The 25,128-nt window shown below is 39.5% G+C and overlaps 1 protein-coding gene across 1 annotated transcript in view; it reads left to right on the forward strand.

The window, feature by feature from the left end:
* Nucleotides 1-7,339, forward strand: part of LOC136872277 (uncharacterized) — a 259,648-nt gene extending 252,309 nt beyond the window's left edge. The window contains exon 11 of the mRNA XM_067146098.2: nucleotides 7,089-7,339. Within this exon, the coding sequence (XP_067002199.2) occupies nucleotides 7,089-7,325 (237 nt within the window). The 3' untranslated portion in view covers nucleotides 7,326-7,339. The remainder of the gene's footprint in view (nucleotides 1-7,088) is intronic.
* Nucleotides 7,340-25,128: the final 17,789 nt, after the last annotated feature.

Here is a 25,128-nt window from a genome sequence, read left to right on the forward strand (position 1 = left end):
ATTTCTCAACTCTATTGACCCACATATAAAATTCACCATAGAGTCAGAAAACAATAAAGCCCTTAATTACCTGGACTTAACCATTATGCGCAACAGCAACAACACTTTATCCTTCAATATATACAGGAAACCCACCCGCACCATCAATACCATCCATCAGACCTCTGTGCACCCAGACATACATAAAAAAGCAGCTTACAATAGCATGGTCCTCAGAGCATTAACTATCCCTTTATCTCGCAAGAATTTCAAAAAAGAAATTAATGCCATCTACAACATTGCAGAACACAATGGTTACAATAGAACCTTCATCAGCAGAATCATCAATAGATACAAAAGCAGACCCAAGACTACCCTAGTAAAAGATTCAGCTCCAAAAGAAAAATTTTCCACATTCACTTTCAATAATAGTAGCATTTACCAAATTTCTAATATTTTCAAGAAACACAGCATCAAAATAGCTTACAGAACCTCCCACACCAACTCCAAACTCATTTTCAATCCACACACTGTCAACAATAACAATAGCAACATCAACAACAAATATTTGAACTCCGGAGTTTACAAATTAAAGTGCCAATCCTGTAATTCCAGCTACATAGGTCAAACAGGCCGCAATTTTGTCATAAGATACGCCGAACATCGCAACGCTCTCAAATATAATCGTTTTTCAGCTATGAGCGAACACCATAAAACATCCAGCCACGAATACACTTCAATAGACAAAGACCTGAAGATCTTGCATTATGAGCAAAAAGGCACCTTGCTCAACATTCTCGAGAGCATCCACATCGATTTAGATCAGTTTATGAACCCCACTCACAATTTAAATGAAGTCAGCGAGAAAAAGAACATTCTACTTGAAACATTCATTCCATACATTTGTCATAATTTCCATAACACAAACAAACCCCACCTCCATCTCCCCGACTCACCACCACTCCCCCCCCCCCCCTCCTCACACCACCCCTCCCCCTCCGCTCCTTCCAACCTAGCAAACACAGCCAACCAACAATAGACTCGATCACGCGACCGAGACCGTCACTTTAAGAAGGCCACACCATTCGAGTTTTAGAAGTCAGCGAGTAAACTAACATCCTCTTGAAACATTCATTCCTTATATTTGCCAAACAAACCCACCTCCATCTCTCCAACTCAACATCCCCTCCCTTCCTCAAACCAGCCCTGCACCTCCCTTCCCCCTCCGCTCCTTCCAACCTAACAAACACAGCCAACCAACAATAGACTCGATCACGCGACCGAGACCGTCACTTTAAGAAGGCCACACCATTCGAGCTTTAGAAGTCAGCGAGCAAACTAACATCCTCTTGAAACATTCATTCTTTATATTTGCCAAACAAACCCACCTCCTTCTCTCCAACTCAACACCCCTCCCTTCCTCAAACCAGCCCTGTACCTCCCCTTCCCCCTCCGCTCCTTCCATCCTAGCAGACACAGCCGAACCAACAATAGACTCGATCACGCGAACGAGACCGTTACTTTGAGAAAGCCAGGCCACTAGAGAGGACAACCACCTACTGCACAACGTAAGTTTAAGCTTTCTTCACAACCATTCCACACTTTTTACTTATCAACCCATGTTTCTCATACAACCTCATTTTTTCCATTACAGATTAGAACTTCATTGACGGTTTCCACTAGATTACTACAATTTACTATGCATCTGTCTTCTACCTAACACAGCTTCTCATATTTTTATATGCGGCCCTTCCGACCCCTCTATAATAAGGCAAAACACCAGCCAACATTATGAAACAATAATGAAGAAAGGGATCGCTAGATTGAGAAGATACTAAGAATGCTGCTATTTCTGAAGCCTTAAATTTAAGGTGTTTTTTCTCCTTATCACAGGCTTTTCGCCTGCAGGTTAATTCAGGCTTGGTTTCTCTCAAAATGTTTGCTCCCGCTCTCCTCCTGACCATTTTAATGTGATGGGTTTCCACTAGGATTTTGACAGCGATTTCAAACTGTTTTGTCGTTTTTATAAACTAATAATTTGTAAACTATGAGGTCCACAACCTCACCATGTGCTATTATTCATTTCCATCTGCATCATTTGTTTTCTCATTCCCTTGTTGCTTAGGTTAACGCAGTTTTTAGTATCAATTATTATTTCAAATTAACACCTGTTTCACTGAATTTTGTCGCAATAAGTTGTTTTTTGCTCTGCATATTGATGTAAATATTGTATATTTGTGCTATTTTGTTTCCGTCTAGGCTCTCTTTTGTTTGTTTTTTCATTTGCGCTTTCATTATGTTTTTTAGCATTTTTTCAACTCATATTATGTAAATTATTCCAACCCCCCTAATTTTTTCACTGAAGATGGCTCAAACGAGCCGAAACATGTCTGAACTTGTTTACTCCGTCTAATGACGGAATATATGATGTATTGAATAGGAGGATACTTTCATTTTTCGCCATTGTAAAGTAAATTTCTAACTGGGTTTGAACATCCTTACTTGAACATATCAGCCTTTGCCTAACTCGAATATCATTCAGATTTGAGCCTTCATTAAATGTACTGACAAAACTAGCTATACGCTTTATACAAGACTTAATAACTGCTCTTTTTTATGAGACCTTTTCGCTGGACAGGATCCATGGTGAAGGATAACAAGAAATAATGGATATATTATAAAATACTGGGAATGCCAGACTACTTACAGATCAGGAGGATGTATCCTTCCACAGCAGGGCTGAAAACCAAAGAGCACTGCACGGCTGGGCTGCACTCTGGTGGTCACTTCTGGAACTACTGCTACGGATCTGGATTACTACTCCTTGGAATTTCCACCAATTGGGTTGGCAAGACTGTATTCGTCTGCGCAAGATGGCGGCAACACACGCTTCAATCTCGAAGTTTAAAATGAATGAGAACTGTATTAGAACTCAGTTAATCACATCACAAGTCACAGAAATGGTTGTGAATCACATACACGGCACGTTAGTTGAAGTCACTCATTTGTACCTTACTGCGCAGTACTTAGCACGTGGGTGCTTCTAAGTTTGGTGGTAAAACGAACACATTCATACTTCACAAATGTAAACACTTGTAAATAAACTGTTATCACTAAGGCCCGGTTTCACAGTTTGAGCTTAAGCCGAAGCTTTAGTAGGCCACGCACGCCGCTTAACCAAGGCTTACTCTTTGGCTTAAACACTACGAGTTTCACAGTAGGGGGACCATGTGCAGCTTTACTAAGCTGAACATCTCCGAAGTTGGTAATGCTTGCGCATGCGCAATGATTCAATTCTCATCTTTGTTTACATCCGTAGCCTATGATTCAATCAATCAATCAATCAATACTGATCTGCATTTAGGGCAGTCGCCCAGGTGGCAGATTCCCTATCTGTTGCTTTCCTAGCCTTTTCCGAAATGATTTCACAGAAATTGGAAATTTATTGAACATCTCCCTTGGTAAGTTATTCCAATCCCTAACTCCCCTTCCTATAAATGAATATTTGCCCCAGTTTGTCCTCTTGAATTCCAACTTTATCTTCATATTGTGATCTTTCCTACTTTTATAGACGCCATTCAAACCTATTCGTCTACTAATGTCATTCCACGCCATCTCTCCGCTGACAGCTCGGAACATACCACTTAGTCGAGCAGCTCTTCTTCTTTCTCTCAATTCTTCCCAACCCAAACATTGCAACATTTTTGTAACGCTACCCTTTTGTCGGAAATCACCTCGACTTGTAGGCTATACATCGTTTATCAGCCAAGATAATTTAAAAAAATGAACGGAAAATGTGATTCCAATAATAGTAACAAAAATAAAGTTTAAAAAAGGTCACTCGCCCGTCCTGCTGACACGTATTACCACTACAGTCTAAAATGGCCATAACTTCTGAATCATTCATGCAAATAATGTCCTGTCAAGGTTATTGTAATCCTTATAAAATACTGGAGGAAGTCAAATAATTTATTTCGATGAGGAATTCGAGGATAATATCAAAATATTTCTTTAATGTTAAGGAGTTATATTTTTTTACTGCTGAGTATAGCATAAAATCGCTTCTAGAGGGCAAACGGTTGGAAATAGGTATATACCATCGTGGACTTTTTTGTAGAGGTTTTTATGCTCTACATTTCGTACGCTTACACTTGGGGTCTATCGTTGATGGTTCACGCAGTGTAAGCCAAGAAAGCAAGTGACCGACATTTTTGTCTCTTTTACTGTATATCGGAACACGGAAACTGTATTATTTCACGAGCCTCGAAATATATTCAGAAATATAAGTTATTTAATGTTAATGTTATTGGTTTTACATCCCACTAACTATGAATTTGAGCATCTTCACCACAGGACTGAGACAGGATCGAACCTGCCAAGTTGGGCTATAAGAAGGCCAGCGCTCTACCTTCTGAACTGAATCCTTAGCTTCAATCTCAGTTTCATACAGCTTAAGCCAGTCACAGATAAGCTCGGCTTACCACTTTCACTCCCCACTGTGAAACTCGTCCAGAGTTTAAGCTCCCGCTTAGGCCCGATCCAAGGCTTAAGCGTATACTATGAAACCGGGCCTAATGGGCCTAAATGCGCAGATTATGAGATGTAATATCGTCACTGAATCACATCGGGCACCGGAGGACCAAAATGTTCGGTCTCGTTTTCGAGTTGCTTACTCGTGTTGAACGAGGCCTAGCTCTTCCCACAGTCCACGAAATGTACTTCATTAAGTGCAAAGGGAAGGCCAACATAATGTACATCACATACTTCATTTATTCACAAAACTATTTACACTGTACAAAATATACATTAGGATGCCGTGGTCCATGTTGTAGCGCACAAACACAATACCGTTACCCACACTCGTACAAGTCTCGGAACTCACTGACGCCGGTGAGGCACGTGACTCTGTCCCCCTTCCACTGGGGCTGTAGCAGTCTGATTGTGCTGACCTCTGACGAAAGAAAACACATGGCTGAAGACCCATTGCGGGACGGACGCAAAATGCGTCCGCCCGCTGTAGTGCTCCAAATTCAAAGATGCGGACAAAGTAACTCGCACATGCGAGGAGCCACAAACAGGAAATAGAGTGATAACACATAACCAATAGCAACACTCCAGTTTGCCACATTCACCAATTAAAAATCCTAATATACTGGCCAATAAAAACACTTGAATTTTGGCCAGTGACTATGATCTAGAATAATCCTTTCTGCCGAATTTGCATATTAGCGGATATTACAAAACGACAGGAAAGGGCCATTTACACGTGGCACACCCTGTCTCACAAGTTATGTATAAAAATTCCACATCCCCTTACATCATTTACAGAATAAATCATTTTAAATCAGGAAATGTAAAAGGACATAAATCTTCTTCATAGGCCTAAATATTTAATAATTTTTAAATAAGAAAGCTTCATAAAATAATTTGCTTTGCATAAACACTTCAATGTTTTTGTTTACCCGACATGATGACAAGACAAAATTAAATGATAACAAGACAAGTTTATATCACAAGGACTTCTGTTACTTTACTGATTTCTGTTCATTGCTGTTCAACAACAGCCACTGAAAGAATACGAAATGACCCGATCTAACCCAACAGCTTTAAAGAGCCTATCTTAATTGGGGGGGAACCCGCATCAAAAAGTATTCTGACCTCGACTGCATTTATTACGTTTTGAAACTATGCTCCTCATTTATATGTAGGCAAGTCAATAAGTATCTGCAATTTTGCTCTAATTGTCTTTAGGTTGGCTCCATATCGTTATGTGTTCACCAGCCGCTAGATGGCACCGTTGTCTACGTCTGTGGTAGGTTTCAGCTTTATGAGATCAGTACAGCTTGCGCTGTTGTGACGTAAAGATGGCCATGCCACTCTCTGTTTGCTCCAAGGAAGAACAGAGTTCTGTAATCCGTTTTTTGTGGTCTGAGGGTGTACCAGGAGCGGAAATTCATAGAAGACTTTCAGCACAATATGGGGACAATGTTTTGCCACGGCGAAGTGTTTACCAGTGCATTGAACAGTTCAAAAGGGGTCGCACAAGTGTGAAGGATGAGGAAAGATCCGGGTGTCCATCTGCATCTGTAATTGATGCCAGTATTGAATAAGTGCGTTATATGATCCTGAATAGTAGATGAGTGACTGTTGATGATGTGGCAAACCATATGTGCTCATTATGCACATTAGCCATGGTTCTGCATATGAAATCATGCATAACAGGCTTACCTTTCACAAAGTCTCTACAAGACGGGTTACAAAACAACTCAATGAAAAATAGAAGTGCAATTGTGCGAGAATCTGTCAGCACCTATTGGACTGTCATGGTAACGAAGGGGAAACGTTTCTGAAACGGATCATCACTGGAGATGAAACATGGGTTCACCACTTCAAACCAGAGAGCAAACGTCAGAGCATGGAATGGAAGCATCCCAGATCTCCAGTCAAAAAGAAATTCAAGAGTCAACCTTCTGCAGGAAAAGTGATATTCAGTGTTTAGGGACTCTCAGGAGCCAGTCCTGGAACATTACCAGGAAAAGGGGGAAACAGTAAACGGTGAATGTTACAGCGATATGCTGGTAAACAAGATGAAACTTGCAATTCGCAACAAACACGGAGGTCGATTGTAAGAAGGAGTTATTTTGTTGCATGACAATGCACGTCCACATAACGCTGCCCAGACCGCTCAAACTCTTCAGATGCTGCGTTTCGAGGTGTTGGAACATCCTGCATACAGTCTCGATCTCGCCCCGCCATATTACCATCTGTTTGTTCCACTTAAAAATGCTCTAAGAGGCCATGGATTCAGCTCCGATCAACAAGTGAAGGAAGCGGTTTCATACCTGGCTTGCTGCACAAACAAAACTTTTTTCTCAGAAGGATCAGAAAGCTTGTGAAACGATGGACCATGTGCAATGAAAAGCAGGGTGACTATGTTGAAAAATGATATCAATAAAAAGTGTGTACTCTTTTTGTAATAAATTATAAAAATTGATTGCAGATACGTATTGACTTGCCCTGTATGTATTATAAATATAGCTGGCACATTTGTTCTGTTTTACTGACTTTGTACTGAAATTGTTGAAAATAATGCACATTTTCTATTTCAGCACATGGTTTATGCTTTGCACCAGTGCCGCAAGTGTTATGTACGGAGAGATGCAGATACTTTGGAGTCCACAATAACACAAAAAAAGAACTATATGATAGAAATGGAAGAAAAAGCACTGGACGATGCCACAAATTCTATCCGAGAAATTTCCCAAGGATACCTTGCCATTCTTGCGTCATTTATAGACAAGTATTTATCAAAAGGAAATGATTCTAACACAGAGAATACAGAGTAATGTATAGATTTGCTTCAGGCTTATTATTTCATGTAAATGTCCTGAATGTGTTCTAATAATAAAGTCATCTTGTTTATAACTTTTGAAATCATGTGCTGAAATTTGTTATTATGACCTGTTCCAATTGTTACCATATTGGTCTCAAAGTAAGCTGCTCCTTTAAAATTAAGAAAAGAAGAGAGAATGAAACAGTGACCAAGAGAAGACTGACTAACAGTTTCCTTTATGGTGTTAGGAAAGCAGTAAAGAATTACTGTATACATCTTTCATTCCATTCAACACTTTCACCTTTTAATCCTGCCCAGTCTATTGGAAGGATCAACAGATGATGACTTTCACCTCTTTTTATGATATATTTTTATGATACCGGTATATTACCATAAAATAAGTTCCATCTGTGGATCAGTGATAGAGTTTCAGCCTCTAGATTCCAAGATCATGGGTTCAAACCTGACAGGATTAGTCATATTTTTGAATGACAGAAAAATGTCCATTTGATACTCCACGTCATACAATACTAACATATAAAAGATCTCTGGTGATATATTTGAAGTTTACATGACCAAATTGAAACTCAGGCATAGATCACTCAAGAGTTACTGTGCCACCTGGTAGAACAAAATGGAACTCGAAATTGACTCGCAGGTGGCCTATATGACTACAAATCAAAATGCCTGCACATGGTACAGTCATATGATTACTAGGGTAATAATATTATCATAAAATATGCACAGTAGCAAGAACATTTTTACAGCAGTAAATCTACCAATATAATAAACTGTCACTCGATGAAATGGATTTTATCGATTTTTGTTCTGTTGAACCAGTGTTGCACATTAGATTCCTATATCCTCTCTGTTTCATGTATTTTTAGTGTAACGGACGCCTGGTAATTTGAAATATATGTCACAACTACGCCAAATTATCAAGTTTGTTTTCGTAGTGATATTTAAGAATGGCAAGAAACAAACATTATTACAAAATTTATATTAGTGTCGCTAACACATGGAAACAAAGAGCTGCTCACAATATCAACAGGAGTCACAAGCTTCAAGGTCAAACATTACATTGTTATGCAATAGAGAAGATTTACCTTCCTTCCCATGTCTCATTTCCGGGTGCTAGCGGCGTATGTTGCAGCATTACGAAACGGGAAAGAAGCGTTGTTGTTGTTGCTGCATTTCAATATGAGATGGCTTATAGTAAAGAAAATTCTTGTAAGGTTGCATATATTAGTTGCACATCAACATTTGATGACCAAATTTTGAATAAAATATCTGTACTATTTTTGGACTGGTATGGCATTCTAAATCCTTGGTTATGATCTCTATTTCTTACTTAAGGGTTTCCTAGAATACATGTTAGAGGTACTGGATAAAGTTACAAAGCTAGAACCATTACAGGCCACAAATAATGTATCCTGCATTTTTTCTTCAATCACAACATCCATTTACGTAATGAGAATTAATAATGCTATTTACTTCCTTATGAATTTTTATGGTTAACAAGTTACCTCTGTAGGGCAAATTCAATCAGTTTTATCCATCTGTTTTCATCAGTTGATTCCTAAGACAGGAACACTTGATGTCTTGTGCTCATTAACCAATATTAATGTTCTTAAAGGTGGTGTGATATGATGTGATCATATAATGGATGTGATTTGAATTGTCTCTATTCATTGAGAATGTTGGTGATTTGGCAGGGAGGGAGAAAGGAAGAGAGTGTGTATGTGTTTTATTCTAGAGTGTTAAGGGCGTGTCTTTAGGGTTGACGAGAGAATTTCCATGCCTGTGTTGTCTGCATGTTCTGCAGAGTTGCAAATGTGGAATTTCTTGTAAATTTTAGTGCTTTGGAGTGTTTTGTGTACCTCGTTTTGAAATGAACAATTACATACCATAAAATAGCTGGCAGTTGATCCACTGTTAAATAATGGCTAAAAATATTGTGCTTTTACTTGATAATACAAGGACAGGTTCAATTATGTTGAAATCATACTATGCCCTAAACTTACTGGCAATGCTGGATGTTACACAAACATATTCCATTACACACAATATAAAAACATCCAAACATTTCAGAAAATTATGGTTCGCGAAGAAAGAAGATAACAAAATTCAACTTGGAAAGAACATCTACGAGTAGCAAGTAAACATCATATATAAATTTGTTGGCCACCGCTGATCTTCATTTAGGGCTGTCACCCATGGTATATTCCCTATCAATCATTTACCTATCTTAAATTATTTCTAAGAAGTTGGAAATTTATCAAACATCTCCCTTGGTAAGTTATTCCATTCCCTAATTCTCCTTACTAGAAACAAATATTTGTCCTCTTGAATTCCAACTTTAATGAGATTTACCAACTGTAATATAGGGAACCCAAATTCTATATTAGACAAACCAGACCAAAAATATTTTATACTGTGTTATTCAGCTAAGTAACTCTTGAACCATTATAAGACATTGTTGTAAACAGGTAAAGGAAAACGGATACATGATGGCTTGTGAGGGACAACATCATTATCCTGATGTGACAGTAAACCACACGTGATCAAGTGAGCTAACTGCGAGATATGGGCTGTGTAACTGTCAGCCGTCATTTGGGAGAGAGTAGGTTTGAACCAAGAGCATGGTCGCTTCCTTTCTTGTCCTAGGCCTTTCCTATCCCATCGTCATTGAAAACCTATCCAAGTTGGTACAACGTTAACACTAGAATGGCCAGAGCGGTCATTTTGACCGTTAGCGAATTTCAAGGTATTTCCATGCTCGTACTTTTTAATGCACGAAATTGTGCTTTTGTGACTTTTAATCTTTTAGGGTTATGTACATTTACGCCAAAAATTACATCCGTAGTTGATAAGGGAACACCGATATTGTCCCTTATATAACTTGCATAAATTGCTTGTCAAGTGCCTAAATAGGCTTGTAAACAAATTGAGACTCTTATTTTTATCATTTTTCATAAAGGAATTCAATAGCAAGTTCGTCAAAATATTTCATTGTTACCTATTAGAAGTGAGAGAATATGAACAATTATTAATACTTAACAATGGATTGATCTGTATACAATACATCCCAATTGTTAACTATGTTGCTTTAAAATTAATAATTGAACATTCACATGTTTCCCAGATCCTGGATGCTAGATATATGTCAGTAAGTGGCAGCGGTCAAAATGACCGCCTGTGGCCTTTATAGGTGTGAGGAAAGTTCGGCCGTTCTAGTGTTAAAAACACTAGCGAAAAGGAAAAAAAAAAAACCTTTATAGTGTTGGTTTCAGAATGTAAAACTAAGCCACATCCACAAGTGTGACTCATATTGCATCTGAATCCCCATAACGTTGTGAGAGAATTGACAGATAAAGGGGAAGAAACATGAATAAACAAAATTTAAAAATACCTAGTATGTGGGATAGTAATTAATATTACACCAAATGTTTGAATGCAATGGAGGTGCTGGAAGTGATTAGGGTTTTAAGAGGAAGAAACTCTAGGCAATTGCCCTCTCTTAACACTTAGAAGAAAAAAGGGAGAGGTTCGATCCTTCGAAGAATGAACAAAGGAAAGAGAAGAATAAGAATATTTATTCACCATTGATCATTTACATGAAATAGGTTTTTGTCATCCAATACTACAGTATTATTTCTACTATCTATTCAACCCTTCACCCTTCCAGCCTTTGAAATGTGGCACCGGCATAAGACTATCACAGGGTCGCTGACTGGGTACTACCCACAGAGACATCTTCGAATGTTACAAACTAACCTTAAAATTATTAGACAGGAAGGATAAAAGAGAAGAAAAATAATTAAATAAAGAGATCTGAATGAGAACCTTTTACGAACACAGATTTATTGAAAAGAAATTCTAAACTTTGGCAAAGCAATATCCCTATACAAATCAACAAAATTTCGGACCAAACATTTGTACATCACACTCTACATCATTCGATTCATCTGAATTCTGCTCAAATTTCATTATCATTTATTATGAGACACTCCTCACGCCATCATTTGTTACGAATTCAACAATGTAAATTACCAAAATAATGTTTGTTAATTTTGTCAACTCCGACTATGAGGTATCAACAACATGACTCATAAATTCAAATTTTCTTCCAAAACATATTACTTAATCTGATTCCTGATACATCTCATTTTATTTACCACCGTTACTCTACTTCAATACCTCCAATTTTAATTCAATTCAATTTCAATCATATCTGGTTAAAACCATATTTCAAAAATTATTAATAATAAAAAAAATGTTATTATAATTTACCATCATAACATTCATTAGCTCGTCAGAGTGACCTTTGAAATCGTTAATATCATCCATTTATTCTTTGAATCAATTAATCCGTATTTACTTTCCATATTTTCAAATTATTTCATCATTATGTTATGAACCTTGTAATTATAATTATTAAATTATTTACTTTATTACAATCTTCCATTCTGAAATTTATAAAGCTATATGAAGTCATTAAATCCAACATTCGCCATATAATTCGTGAACTCCTCATTTCAATTAATTAAATTCATTAAATTATTATTATTCACCAAATTTGAGGTTATCATGTCATTATAATCATTACCTCTGAAATCATTAAATTATTCAATTACATTTTGTAAAATCAGATAATCCTTTGTCAAATTATTAAATTATTTGTCTCAATAATTTATAAAAATAATTCCTAATATTATTTAAGTCCAAAATTTATCTGACTTATTCTTTCACATAACAACCTCTACTCCTATAAGTGCTGGTGATATGGAATGCACACACGAATCGAAAGTAACCCTGACATAAATAAATAAATTTACTACTCTGATTCATTTAAATTATAAATATCCCGCACATACATAATCAGCTGTTTTCATAAATACGTATAACATATGCCTACTCTGTAGCAAGAAACCTACACTACTATTGTAATACACAACTTAATCTACACTGATTCTAAAAACAATGGGACAGAACCTCATTGACACAAATAAAATCAACCATACGTGAACTGAATTCACACATTAACAAGAAATAATACAACTGCAAACCAGAATTTGCATTGCTCAACACACAGTAGAACATATAACATTGAAACAAACACAACATCAGTCAACCAAATAATCACAGGGAAAATCATCATTCATTGACCTTGGCCGGGCATCGAACTCCAACCCTCAGCATAGCATTATTACAGTGACCTATCATTCCACTCGCCACAATGAACTGTCACGAAGTATATCTATTATTTTTAATTTCAATGTGCTGTCCTAAATTCCTCAAAACAGAACTATATTATGAATAACTTTAATTCTTTACTTGTAAGACCCTGCCACCGCTGTCTGACTTCCTCTAATGCACAGCATGCCGCGCCTCGCTCATTTCATTAACACGGCATTTCAACTCGTCCGCACCCAATTAATATTTCTCTCTTTCTCCGCTCTAATGAACTCATATGTTTCCTCAAAATCATCTTTCGTATCCTTGCTTTCTGGGTGAACAGTAACCATTATATATAACACTCTCAATGCACATTATTTGTTCCATATCTCACGTGTTTAATTCTACATTCCTTGCTCAATATTATTTAAGAAACACGTATATCACTATGCTGGTATTTATTCATATATTGCGCTACACAATCTCATTAGTTCGACCCCTGATGCTGGCATTTTGTGTCTTAAAGGCTCTACTTCGAAACTGGACTAACTACATCTCAGATAAATTATATGATGAAACCTATTCCCTACAGCACATTTTTTGTCCACTGGTTAACAACACATATTACTTACTGATGACATACACTCTCAAATTTCACTGTAATGTGCCGGAATAACCAAGGTTCGAATCTTTCGGTCAATAAAATTCCTCTCGACGATCTTGCTGTCATGCAACATGCTAGGCTAATCTATCTATTCCCTTGATTATAAACTTACATTGATTGCCTCCTATATCACTTTAAATATTCACACACACGCTGGTATTTATCAGAAGATCGCACACTAAGGAAAACCATATTTCACACATGTATTATCACTATAGAAGACCATTATTTATACACATATTATTTCACCATTTATGAAGACCATATTCAACACACGCCTCTTATTTACATATTCACTCCCCCCTAGGCATCAGTATAAAATTTTACGCCCTAAAACTCTTAACTATCCTTGCTACAGTAAAATAAAACAAATATAAAATGAATTGTCATGCATTAAATTATTTACAAGTTAACAGCTAATCATGCACAGGCCAGATATAATGAATCAGGGTACTTATCGATTCGGCAACGCTCCATACTCAGCTCCACGGCCTCATGGTTTCAGGTCGGCCCCATGATGAACTTAAGCCATCATATAGGTGGCCTTAACACGTGAACTAATGCCTTTATCCATGACCACGTTCTTCATTCTTGCAGGCTTTAATGAATTCACACGGCTTCACGCATTAACACACTAAAATACACACAAACACATATATAAGTAACTTATAATAGCACATTAAACACTTATTTACACTAATAATGAATACTTTGTCTCTGCTCTTTTCACGAGTTTAACACGCGGCACTGCAAAGCGTCCTTACATCGATCTCGTTCCGCGCTTTCTACTTTGTCACAGTTACTATTGTAAAATCACCTTCCCAAATTCTACAGAATTTTCCATCCTTATTCAGTTGAAAATGTAGTCTATCCGATCCCGTTGTATCCTATCGACAATTATAGTTAATGGACTGAGAAATGCTCAAGATTGTTAGTCCGCGTTGATCACCATGCGCTTCCCGTCCGAGCCATTCAAATTCACGTAACAGAGTGAGAGTCTTCAGAGCGGCACGCGTCTTCTTCTTGCACACGAGCTTCTGGGTACGGAGCTCGGGGAACCCCCTCAACAGTGGTGTAATATCCCGTCATGTATGCCTGCATTTATTTATTACAGTAAATCATTAGAAATATGCCGTCTTTAATTCTCGTCCACGGAAGAGTTTAACATTGATTTCACGTTGTCCCTTGGTGGATTTAATTAATTTTAGAGGTCATTCGTATGGCATCCATCTTTAGTTTTCCCCCATCACTTCAAACTTGCTATGCTGCTATTCGCTACTCGAAAATGCTGCCAACTTAAAACTGAGTATCTTGATCACACACCTCACGGAATATTCCATTACTTCCTATTGCGTCATCAAATGACGCTGACACGTGGAACTTAGCTCCAAGCTTGGACAAGCGAAATTGCGCCACACATCCGGCCTCTAATGGAACTGTAGTCCATTCCCTTATACTTTTCTGTAATTTATAATATTTTAAGACAATGCTATGAGCCAATTGGGCTCACTATATACAGTTAGTAAAAGTCAATATTAACAGTTTTCATTTCTAAGAATTCCTTTATGTCATAAAATGGATTTTCCAACATCCAGTTATACGGTTTTCTTTTAAAATTATTGATGGACACATCCTGTGCAGAGAATGGTAATTTATTAAAAAATATTATACTATTTACTTTATGTGAGTTACCTGTTTTCACAAGTCTATGTCCTGGGACATCAATATTACCCTTATTATGAGTATTGTGTTGATGGATGTTTTCCGTGATGGTAAATTCATTCAGATGGTTTTTAACGTACAATAATGAGATAAAAATATATAGATTTATAACTGTTAATATTTTAAGCCCGATAAAAAGGGGACGACAGTGCTCAGAAGAACCAGCTTTACACATTACACGAACAAGCTTCTTCTGAATTAGCAATACATTATAGACATAAGATGAATGTCCCCACAATAGCAGCCCATATGAAATATGGGACTGGAAAAGTCCAAAATATGCCATTCTCAAATAGTCTGCTGTTACTAATTCCCTCAATTTCCACATAAGATATGAGACACGTGATACCTTTTTACAGACATGATTGACATGTACTTCCCAGCTTAATTTGGTATCATTATGAATACCCAGTAGCTTGACTGACTGAATTTCTATATTATTGGACAATCCTAACAGAATATGTTGGGTGTTATTCTCGTTGCAGAGTAGTTTATTAGATGAAAACCATTTCACCGCAGTCCTAAGAGCTTCTTGTGACATCTCTTGCAGATTTAATATGTCCTGATGCATGTTGATTAGTGTTGTGTCATCTGCATATGATACAACTGATTGTGACATAACATTTTGTTGTAGGTCATTAACAGCAACATTAAAGAGAAATGGGCCAAGTACAGATCCTTGTGGAATGCCTGTAATAACATCTTTCAATGTGGAATGTCTATTTCTAATTGCAACAAACTGGCATCTGTTACTTAAATACATCTTCATTACATCCAAAGTGGGACTATTTATGCCATAATACTGAAGTTTTCCCAACAAAATGTCATGATCTATACAGTCAGATGCTTTACTCAAATCACATAAAACCAGAGAAACAATTTTCCTATTTCAACGGCTGTCAGCCTTCGCTTTGTCAGTTTAATTTTCGTATAAAAAATTCCAGTTTACTTTCTTCAAATTTTCTCTGAATAAGTTAATATAACAATCTTTCTGTGTTCTTATCCATGAAATGTCAGGCTCCCTATTTGTTCTTTTGTCTGTGTAAGACAAATTCTTCTGGCAAAAGGAAAGTACCAATGGTTCATGATCAGCAAAAGACCCACCAACGAGCTTGACATTATACATACTTCTTGAGAAATTGACAATAATGTTATCAATGCATGCATTATTGCGTGTGGGTGTTTTGTTTGTACAGGTTAAATTTAATGATCTTAAAAGGTTAAGAAATATTCTTGAAGACTGTTCATCTGATTTTGCCATTTCTATATTAAAATCACCACAGACAACTACTTTAGTATTAAACTTTAACAATTTTCTCATAACTATTTCAAAATTCTCAAGAAATACTTTCACACTGCCCTCTGGAGATCTATACAAACCTACAATTATTAGATTCTGATGTATTATTTTAATACAACTAAACTCTCCATCTAATTCTGCACAGTATTGTCCTAAGTCAACCCTAACACATTTCAAACAGTCCCTGACTAAAATTCCAGCACCCCCATTCTTATTACTTCTACACACAATATCTGCCATAATATACCCACTGGGCACAAAGAATTCAACTTGATCTTCTACAAGCCAATGTTCTGACATGCATATCACATCAATTTTTTCACTCTTGCAGAAATGTTCTAGTTCTAACACTTTATTTCTGACACATTGAATATTAACCTTCAGGATAGTCAGTAAACTATTGTCAATTTCTGTTTCCTGGACACTATCAGTATCTTGGATGTCATTTTCTATAATAGGCCTACTAGTAGATATTTTTGTTTCTACAGGTTCATTGATTTTAGTGATCTGATAAGAATCTAACCTGGTCTGTCTACCTTGCACATTAACATTATTCCCCAATACAGTTTTAAAAGAACCTAACCTATATAGACTACCATGAGCATTATTACCATTCCCCGACTCTAGCATGACAGACCGACCTATATCGGTCACTTTATCTAGTTTTTTAGAGGAATGGGATCAGGTACACATTCTACATCTTGAACTGAATTAGCAAACTCTATTATACTATTTACAACATACCTTTTTCCCAACCTATTTAGGTGCAGACCATGCCAGGTATAAAATCTTCTTCCCTAATTACTTATATCTACATATTTTACATTCTTGAATTGCCTACATATTTTCAAAATTTCTTCATTAACCTTGTTTACCTCCTTGTTAACACAAGACCATGCCGGAAGATCATGTCTGTGAAGAACAGAAAATACCACAGCATTGGTGTGATGTAACTCCTGTAGTTTCGATCTGAGGGAAGAGATCATTTCTCTTGCATTATTTCTTTCCACGTCGTTAGTCCCTGCTAGATAAATTGCAACCCCCGTAGCTCCTAGATTTTCACAGTATTTTCGACTTTCAGAGGCTATTACAAGTTGTCCATTTCATGACCGCATCGATGAATATAATCAAGAAGTTAGTAAAATAACCACCCAATCAATACTTTATTATTGCCTCAGGCAAAACTGAATATAAATTAGCACTTACAGGACATGTTTCGACCACTTAGTGGTCCTCTTCAGCTGTATAAAGAAAGAATTGAGAAGAAAAAACATTACGACAATAACCACAAATAATAAAAGTTCTTTGGAGACTCCTTTGTTAAAAAATGGAGGTCATCAGAACAGGACATCTTGCCTCTCATTCTTGTTTGGAAAAGATGTTTATTCTGCGCTGTCTAGAGGGTTTGTCTTTGAGCGCGACCTGGTGAAGTAACGATGTGACACAGTCTGACAGTTCATGATAAATAAAGGAAATCTAATGAACAACCTTGAAAACATCCACATCGTTCTTGATAAATTAGAAAACGGTGAAGAGAATCTTAATGAAAACAACGAGCAAAAAAACATCTTATACAAGAACATTAGTAAATACTTGGAATGGGTAGACATAAAACAGACAAGACGGACAAGAGATATAATCAAACATGACATCGCAGAAGCACAGCCCAATCTCCCTCCTCCCTCACATGATATTTTAGATAACAACAAAACTCTACTTCCCTTCTCTCCAGAGTTTTGCATGAGCGAGGAGGGGTAAATCGGGTCGGAGGTTGGGGAGGCGAACGGGAGGGTTCCACACGATGGTGACGTCCATATAGCTGGATCCCATGAGTGATGAGTCGGTTCACGTCTTTGAGCGGCGGCAGGTGGAGGCGAACTAAAAACGTTGGGACCATCGGCGGGCGCTGTGTATCCGAAATGCTCGTTGTACGGGTAGTCCTTTCTGGCGGAGGTGAGTAGCGATGTTGTCAGTAGGAATGCTTGGGTCCACACAGCAAGCAACACAGCTGTAGTTATTAGTGCAGTTGGGCGACGGTGGTGGTGATGGTGGATTTGCCATGTTTGTTGAAGTCCCGGTGTTTGTACTCTCGGTAGGTGGCTGGGAGGTTATACACTGAAGTCTTGGTTGATCAGTGGTGGGAGGGTTGGGAAGTGTAGACATCATAAGGGGTAAAGGATGGGATAGAGTTGTAGGCGTAGTAGGGTGGGTTGGGGAGTTGGATGCAGAGGTGGTGGTAGTTGTAGTTGTGGTAACAGGGTTGGTATGACTAGGGAACAACGGTGGCGATGGAAGAGGGGGTAAGGTTACGACAGGCGAAGCAGTTGTAACAGGCGTAGCAGGTTCATCTTCTGGCAGCTGGGCTAATATATATGATGGAGTAGAGGTCACTTGGTGTCGGCAGCCATGGATGAGCGCTCCGGTTGCTTGGAGGCGATTGCGGTCGTCTTCAAAGGCGAAATACAGAATGACAGCAGTAGATGGGTCAGGGCCGTCATAGAGCCGTGTGGCACTATGGACGCCGGTCCCGCAGAGGACGGTCTGGATGTCGTCATTGGAGAGAGCAAGGTTGACTTCTTCGATGATACAGGTATACATGGTGGGAGGCCAACTTCCAACGAGGTGTCAGGCCGTTATGTGTGTTTGGGATCGGCGGGGTGAAAGGGCAGAGGTGTGGAATCACCCGGCGAAACAAAAAGAGACCTTGTGTGGAGAATGTGTCCTATTGTCCTGATCCCAAGCAGGTGAACTTACTTACTTTACTCGTTTTCATTCCTCGCCGGGAGGGCGAGGCGGGCCCCTTAGAGTGTGACGCGCTCGCTCGGGCCAAGGGAAGCGAAGAGAACTGTGAGGAACAAGGAATGAGTGAGATGGGAAGAGTGATGTGACAAATTTAATGAGGTGGGCTACGGATATGCAAATTTTAGGGGATTTTTGCTAGGATTGAAATTTAGAGAGGATTACTAGGATAGTATTGAAAGGTGAGGAGGTGAAAGGACGTAGTGAGATTATGAAGGGAAGATATTAAGTACCGGATGATATCGAGTGGCAGAGGTGGGTAATGAAAGAAGCTATATGGGTGAGGAGGTGGACTGACAGATTGACGAGGTGAGAAGTTGGCTGCTTGGGGGCGGCGGGGAGAATTGTTGGTGGGATGTCTGGCAGAATTGGAGGGGGAGATGGACGGTTCTACTCTATGACGTTTGCCATATATGTAAGCTCCGTGGTCGATGAGGTGTTGAACATCTATGGTGCTCGGGACGTGGATGCGTACCATGAATGTTGGCCCTGTTGCATTTTTGATGCGGAAGACTCGGCGGACTGGGATGTCTTCAGCTTGTAGTTGGTGAAGTATGGTCCTTTCGGAGAGAGCCGGGTCCACTCCACGGATGACACAGCTAGACATTCTGTGAGAAGTTGTTGGTGGCTGCGAGGTCGATGATGTTGCGGAGGCTGCTGTTCTGGGTGAAGCTGGCGAAGGCGGTGCGTCGACTGTAGTATTCATTGTTCCAGGAAATACATAGTGATGTGGAGGGATGGGGGAAGTGAGGAGTGAAGAGGTCATTAGTGAAGGTGGGTGGCATGGGACAACTGTTGGAACAGTGATCTGGGAAGTACGGAGGTTAGATGTCGGAGTGGTCGATGTGATGGTGGTGGTCGTGGTGGTGGTAATGGGAGTGGTGTAGAAATTTGACGGAGTCTGTAGTTGTGGTGGTCCCTGTGATGGCGTAGTTGTAGGCTCGGCTGTGGTATAGGCAGTTGGCTGGTCTGATGTAGTTGTTACCGGAACTTCTACTCTATGGAGCCTGCCTTGGATATAAACGCCATTATCAACAGCGTTCCAGAAGTGATCGGCAGATGGAGTATAGAGTAGCACATCAGTTGATGGTCCTGGGCTGGTGGAAGATCGTATGGCATGGTGGATGCCAATCGTACGGAGTTCTGCTTCAATTTCTTCTTCGGGGATAGCTGGATTGACATTCCTGGCGAGACAGACATATAGAGTGGGGAGGCCGACTTCCATCTTGGTGTCAGCCTGATATGCTTTTTTGGGTTCAGCGAGGCAGCAAAATTAGAGTTGGTGAGCCACCAGGCAGGGGGGAAAAAAAAAAAAAATCAATTGGAGATGCGCAGAGAATAGGGCAAACAAGTTTCGAGTTGCGCGAGGTGTTTTGCAGGTGAACTTACAGAAGCCTATATAAGAGGCACAGTCTGATAACTGCATACGGGAGATAAATCTCCACAATAGAATTATTGCCCGCCTAGCAATTCCGAATGGAAAATTCTAAATTCCCATGGAGGGAATTAGATATTTTTCACCAACAGAGCATGTCAAAAATGTCAAAAACATATCAGGTGTAAGGCTTTTCAGGCGTTTGCTCTGTTAACCAGCGTTTCGTTTCCCACTCTGATGAGGCTAGTGTCAGACCCTACCCTCTGACGCTGAGGTGTATGCAGGTGAAGAAAAAATCAATCAAAGTGGTAATTTCATTCCCACTCCTCAGACGAGGAGCGGGCGGGCCGACAGCTATACTAGTAGCTCTTTGGCCATAGAGAGAGGAAAACATCGTTGTAGAAAAACCAAGAAAGAAAAGGGGGTATGTCTTGTACATACCATGAGAGGACGAAAAATAGTGGACTGGCGCTGAGGTACCGTGACAAAAAAGTCAGGTCCCAGGAAAGACACACAAAGTACCCCGCGCGAGCAAAACCCCACAAACACCATAAGGATTGGGACAATAATTTATTTACATATCTCGGGCGTGCAATACAGAAAGTGAAGTATTACATAATATAAGATACAGAGTTGTATAATAGTAAGCTAGTAGAGAGGGTTGTAAAGACAGTTTTCTTTCGGTGGGAAGATTTAGTAAGGAGGACCAGGGTAATGTTGTAACAGGAGATAGTAGAGGGTGGTTGTGATGTTGGTAATGGAGGTGGCAAGGAGGCGAAGAAGATCTAGTATTGGGAGGGGTGGAGGATAATGTATGGGGGGAGGAGCAGGGACATAAACCGGTTGTGGGGGTGGGGTGGGTGGCGGGTTTGGTCAGAAGTGATGAGGTGAGGTGATGGGAGGGGGACGCACATTACGGGGTGGGGAGCGAAAATGTTCCACGCGGTGGTGCCGATGACGCAGATGGAGTTGATGGATGTCCACATTATAAGGAAGTTGGAGACGGACCATAAACATTGGACCACTATCGTTGTATATGCGGAATACTCGTTGAACTGGGACGCCTGCCGTGCGGAGTTCGTCTATGATGTCCTGGTCTGGGACTGCAGGGTCCACGCCACGGACCACACAACTCGGCGGTGGAAGTCGATTGGGAGCCATTGTGGCGGCGTGTCCTTCAGAGGCTGATTGAGCCGACCTGGTGGCAGCCATGGAGGTTTGGTGGAAACAGGGTGGGGTAGTAGGGAGAGGGGTGATAGTCGTGGACATAATAGGAAAAGAGTGGCTAGACGTGGCGTGAGTGGGAGAAGAAGAAAAAGGAGTGATGGACGAAGGTGTGACGGAAGCAGTAGTAAGAGTAGTAGAACTGGACGAAATGGAGATGGGAGGCGACAAGAGTTGTTTGGAGGTACAAGATGGCAGAGGGTCAATAAGAGGAGTCTTATAAGGATTAGAGGTCACTTGGTCCAAGAGGTACCCTGGAGGCGGGAGCATATGGAAGGAGCTCTTCGGCCGTAGAAGGGCAAAAGATTGGGAATGTGAAAACGTACAATAAAAGTCTGTATTGTACATACATGAAAAGGTAAATGGGAGTGGTGCAGGGGTAGCATGACAACAAGTCTTTCCAGTGTAATCACCTGTTTCGCTTTTCGCGGCTCTACTTCAGATGACAGGGTGGCTGCTGCCTCAGCCAGAAGCATGCTATAAATGGTCCCCGTCTCAGTGACCTGTCGACAGGTGATGACAGCACTTCCCATCTGGTATACCACTAGCTAGCCTTTACCCTCCAGCCTGCGCCATCTAGAATGTCAAAGCGTCTGGAAATTATGGAATGCGCCTATCTTGCATGGGCCGTAGTGTCATTCTTCTGTGTGCGTCAGTTGAAGTGAATCACGTGTTCGAGATGGCAACTAAAGGTACACGCTATAGGTCTTTCACGGCCAAAGAAAAGCAGCAGATTATAAAAGACACAGAAGAAATTGGAAATCATGCAGCAGGAAGAAAATACGACGTGGACGAGAGCTGTATTCGTAACTGGCGAAAAAATAAATTACGGCTTCAGCAAACTAGTAGTAACCGCCGGGCATTTCGTGGACAGAAAGCAAAGTTTCCTGAGATTGAAACAAGATTATGAGCATATATTGACGAAAAGAGACAATTTGGATGTGCCGTTTAAGTGAAATGTGCCAACTTAAAACCCAATCGACTGCAAAAGAACTAGGTGTTACGGGATTCAAAGCTAGCCGTGGATGGCTTTCATGATTACATGTTCATCACGGGCTATAGTTTTCAAAGAAAAACTACCATCGTGCAGCATCTTTCAACAGATTACAAAGATAAAATTCTGAATTTTCACAAATATGTGATCAATTTATGCAAGAAAAACTCTTATATACTTTCACAAATAGGCAACGTGGACCAGGCACCAATTTTCTTCGAAATGCCGCTTGATTGTACTGTAAACAAAGAAGATGTGCCCAACGTCATGGTTAGAACTGGCGGGAATGAGAAGCAAAGATGTACAGTTATACTTTGTGTAACTGCAGATGGAAGAAAACTGCCCCCATGCGTCATATTTAAATGAAAAACAATTCCAAAAATAAACGTGAAAGGCGTTAATGTAAAAGCGCAACCCAAAGAGTGGATGGATAATAGCCTAATAGCAGACTGGGTTAAGCAGGTTTGGCAACGGTGCCCTGGAGCATTACTAAATCTCAGAAGTATGCTCGTTTTAGATAGTTTTTGCGGGCACACTACTCAAGAAGTTCACAAGGTTTTGACAAGGAGTAGAACAAACTTGTTAATAATTCCAGGAAGTCTAACATCCGTTCTCCAACCACTTGACGTGTGCATTAACAGGCCTTTTAAAGGGAGCAGTGAAACAACTGTACACAAGTTGGATGGCAGACGAAGGGCACGAATTTACACCTACTGGTAAAATCAAGTGCCCAAAAGTGAGGCAGATTTGCAAATGGATAAAACATGCCTGGGATTCCATTCCTCTGCAACTGGTGGAGAAGAGTTTCAAGAAATGCGGGATCTCTAATTCGCTGGACAGAACCGAGGACGATGTACTGTGGGTGAATGATGATTGTGACGATGAGGAAGACTGCAATTCTGCCAGTGATGATGAGCATTAATGTACAGTATCTTTATTTCACTTATATTGTTTATTTCTGCACATTTACAATGCAGTTTTTCTATTGCAGGCCGGATGCTGCTGCTACAATCGTGGTATAATATTATGTTTGAATTCCTTTTATCCTTTTAATTTTTTTTTTGTATGTGAATCCTGTACTTTGCTATTTATAATTTGTATCTGCTACCATAATTTATGTACTGTTTATATCTTTTATTTAAGCCTTAATAAATCGTAGAGTGATATAAAATGTTTGTTTATGCCCATGTTACTCCTTCGATGCAAGGAATTTTAGTATATTTCATTTTTTTTTTAAATGACCCTTACTAAAATTAGGGTGTGGGCATTATTCACGTAAATGCAGTACTTTTTGGTTGAAATAATTCGTCATTTTTTTGGTATAATGTTGTCTTTGTCAAAGAGAAAGTCCAATTCTCTTCATAAAATTAATCATCCAGCTGTGGCTAAAGTAATCATCAAAGTCGATACCTTCTTTCACTGTTTCAAGCAATGGAAAATGTCCTGTGTTCCTTGCACGCAACTGGTTTTCCCACAAAATAACTTTTGTTTTGAACGTTTTAATTTTTTCCACCAACTTGCATATAGTGTGCTTTTCGGCCTGAAGTAAAGTGTTTAAAGTAAACACAATGAAGCACCTTTGCCTTGCTCACCCATCTTACTTCTGCATGGTACGGATACTCTGCTTCGATATCATCCAAGAACTCTTTGAATTGATGGTGCGGGAGTACATGGGAGCGAAGATAATTTACCATTCGCACAACTGTTCCCATTACGTCTTTAAGTTTGGCGATTTTTGCATTGATTGCCTCCAGGTGTATCAAGCAATGGATCACCGCCATTAGGGTACTACCACTCTCAGCCATTTTTAATTTTACATAGCTGTGGAATCCCGTGCGTAGATCACATGAAGCAGGAGCACCATCCGTCATTACACTCATCAACTGCTCCCATTTTATTCCCATTGACTCAAAAACGCCCTCCATAGCTTGGAAAATACCGAAACCGGTAGTGGAGTCTTTGAGAGCTACCAAGTCTAGGAAATCCTCGGTGACCCGAAGATCGTCGTCCACCCCTCGAATGAAAATAACGAGCTGAGCTGTGACCGCAATGTCAGTTGATTAGTCGAGGGCGAAAATGATACATAATTTACTGCCTTCTCCATTAATTGCTGTTCCATATCAAAGGCCATATTGTCTATTCTGCGAGCCACAGTTTGAGGAGAAAGAGAGATTTTGTCAAATTTCTCAACTAGCTCCGTAGGACAAATGCATTAAGCACTCCTTGATTACATTCCCTTCCCTTCTGTGAAGGGTTTCCCAGCTTTGGCAATTCACATCGAACATATGTAGCTTGCTCATAAAATGGGTCCACCAACCTCACTGTCCTCAATCTCCTGTCAGACAAAAATACAGCAAGTCACAATTTTAGTGTTCTTCATATAATTAAATAATTTCTTCATTCCCGCTTGTAAACAAGCATTTTAAAATTAAAACAATTATACTTATGGAATCGTGCTGCTTGAAATTTTCTTTCAATTCTTCCAACTTCGATTGGCGACTGGTGTCTGTCAAATCACCGCAATCATCCCTGTGGTTGGCACTGTGGTGCCATTCCAAAT

This window comes from Anabrus simplex, chromosome 4, assembly GCF_040414725.1.
Source record: "Anabrus simplex isolate iqAnaSimp1 chromosome 4, ASM4041472v1, whole genome shotgun sequence".
Lineage (NCBI taxonomy): Eukaryota > Metazoa > Arthropoda > Insecta > Orthoptera > Tettigoniidae > Anabrus > Anabrus simplex.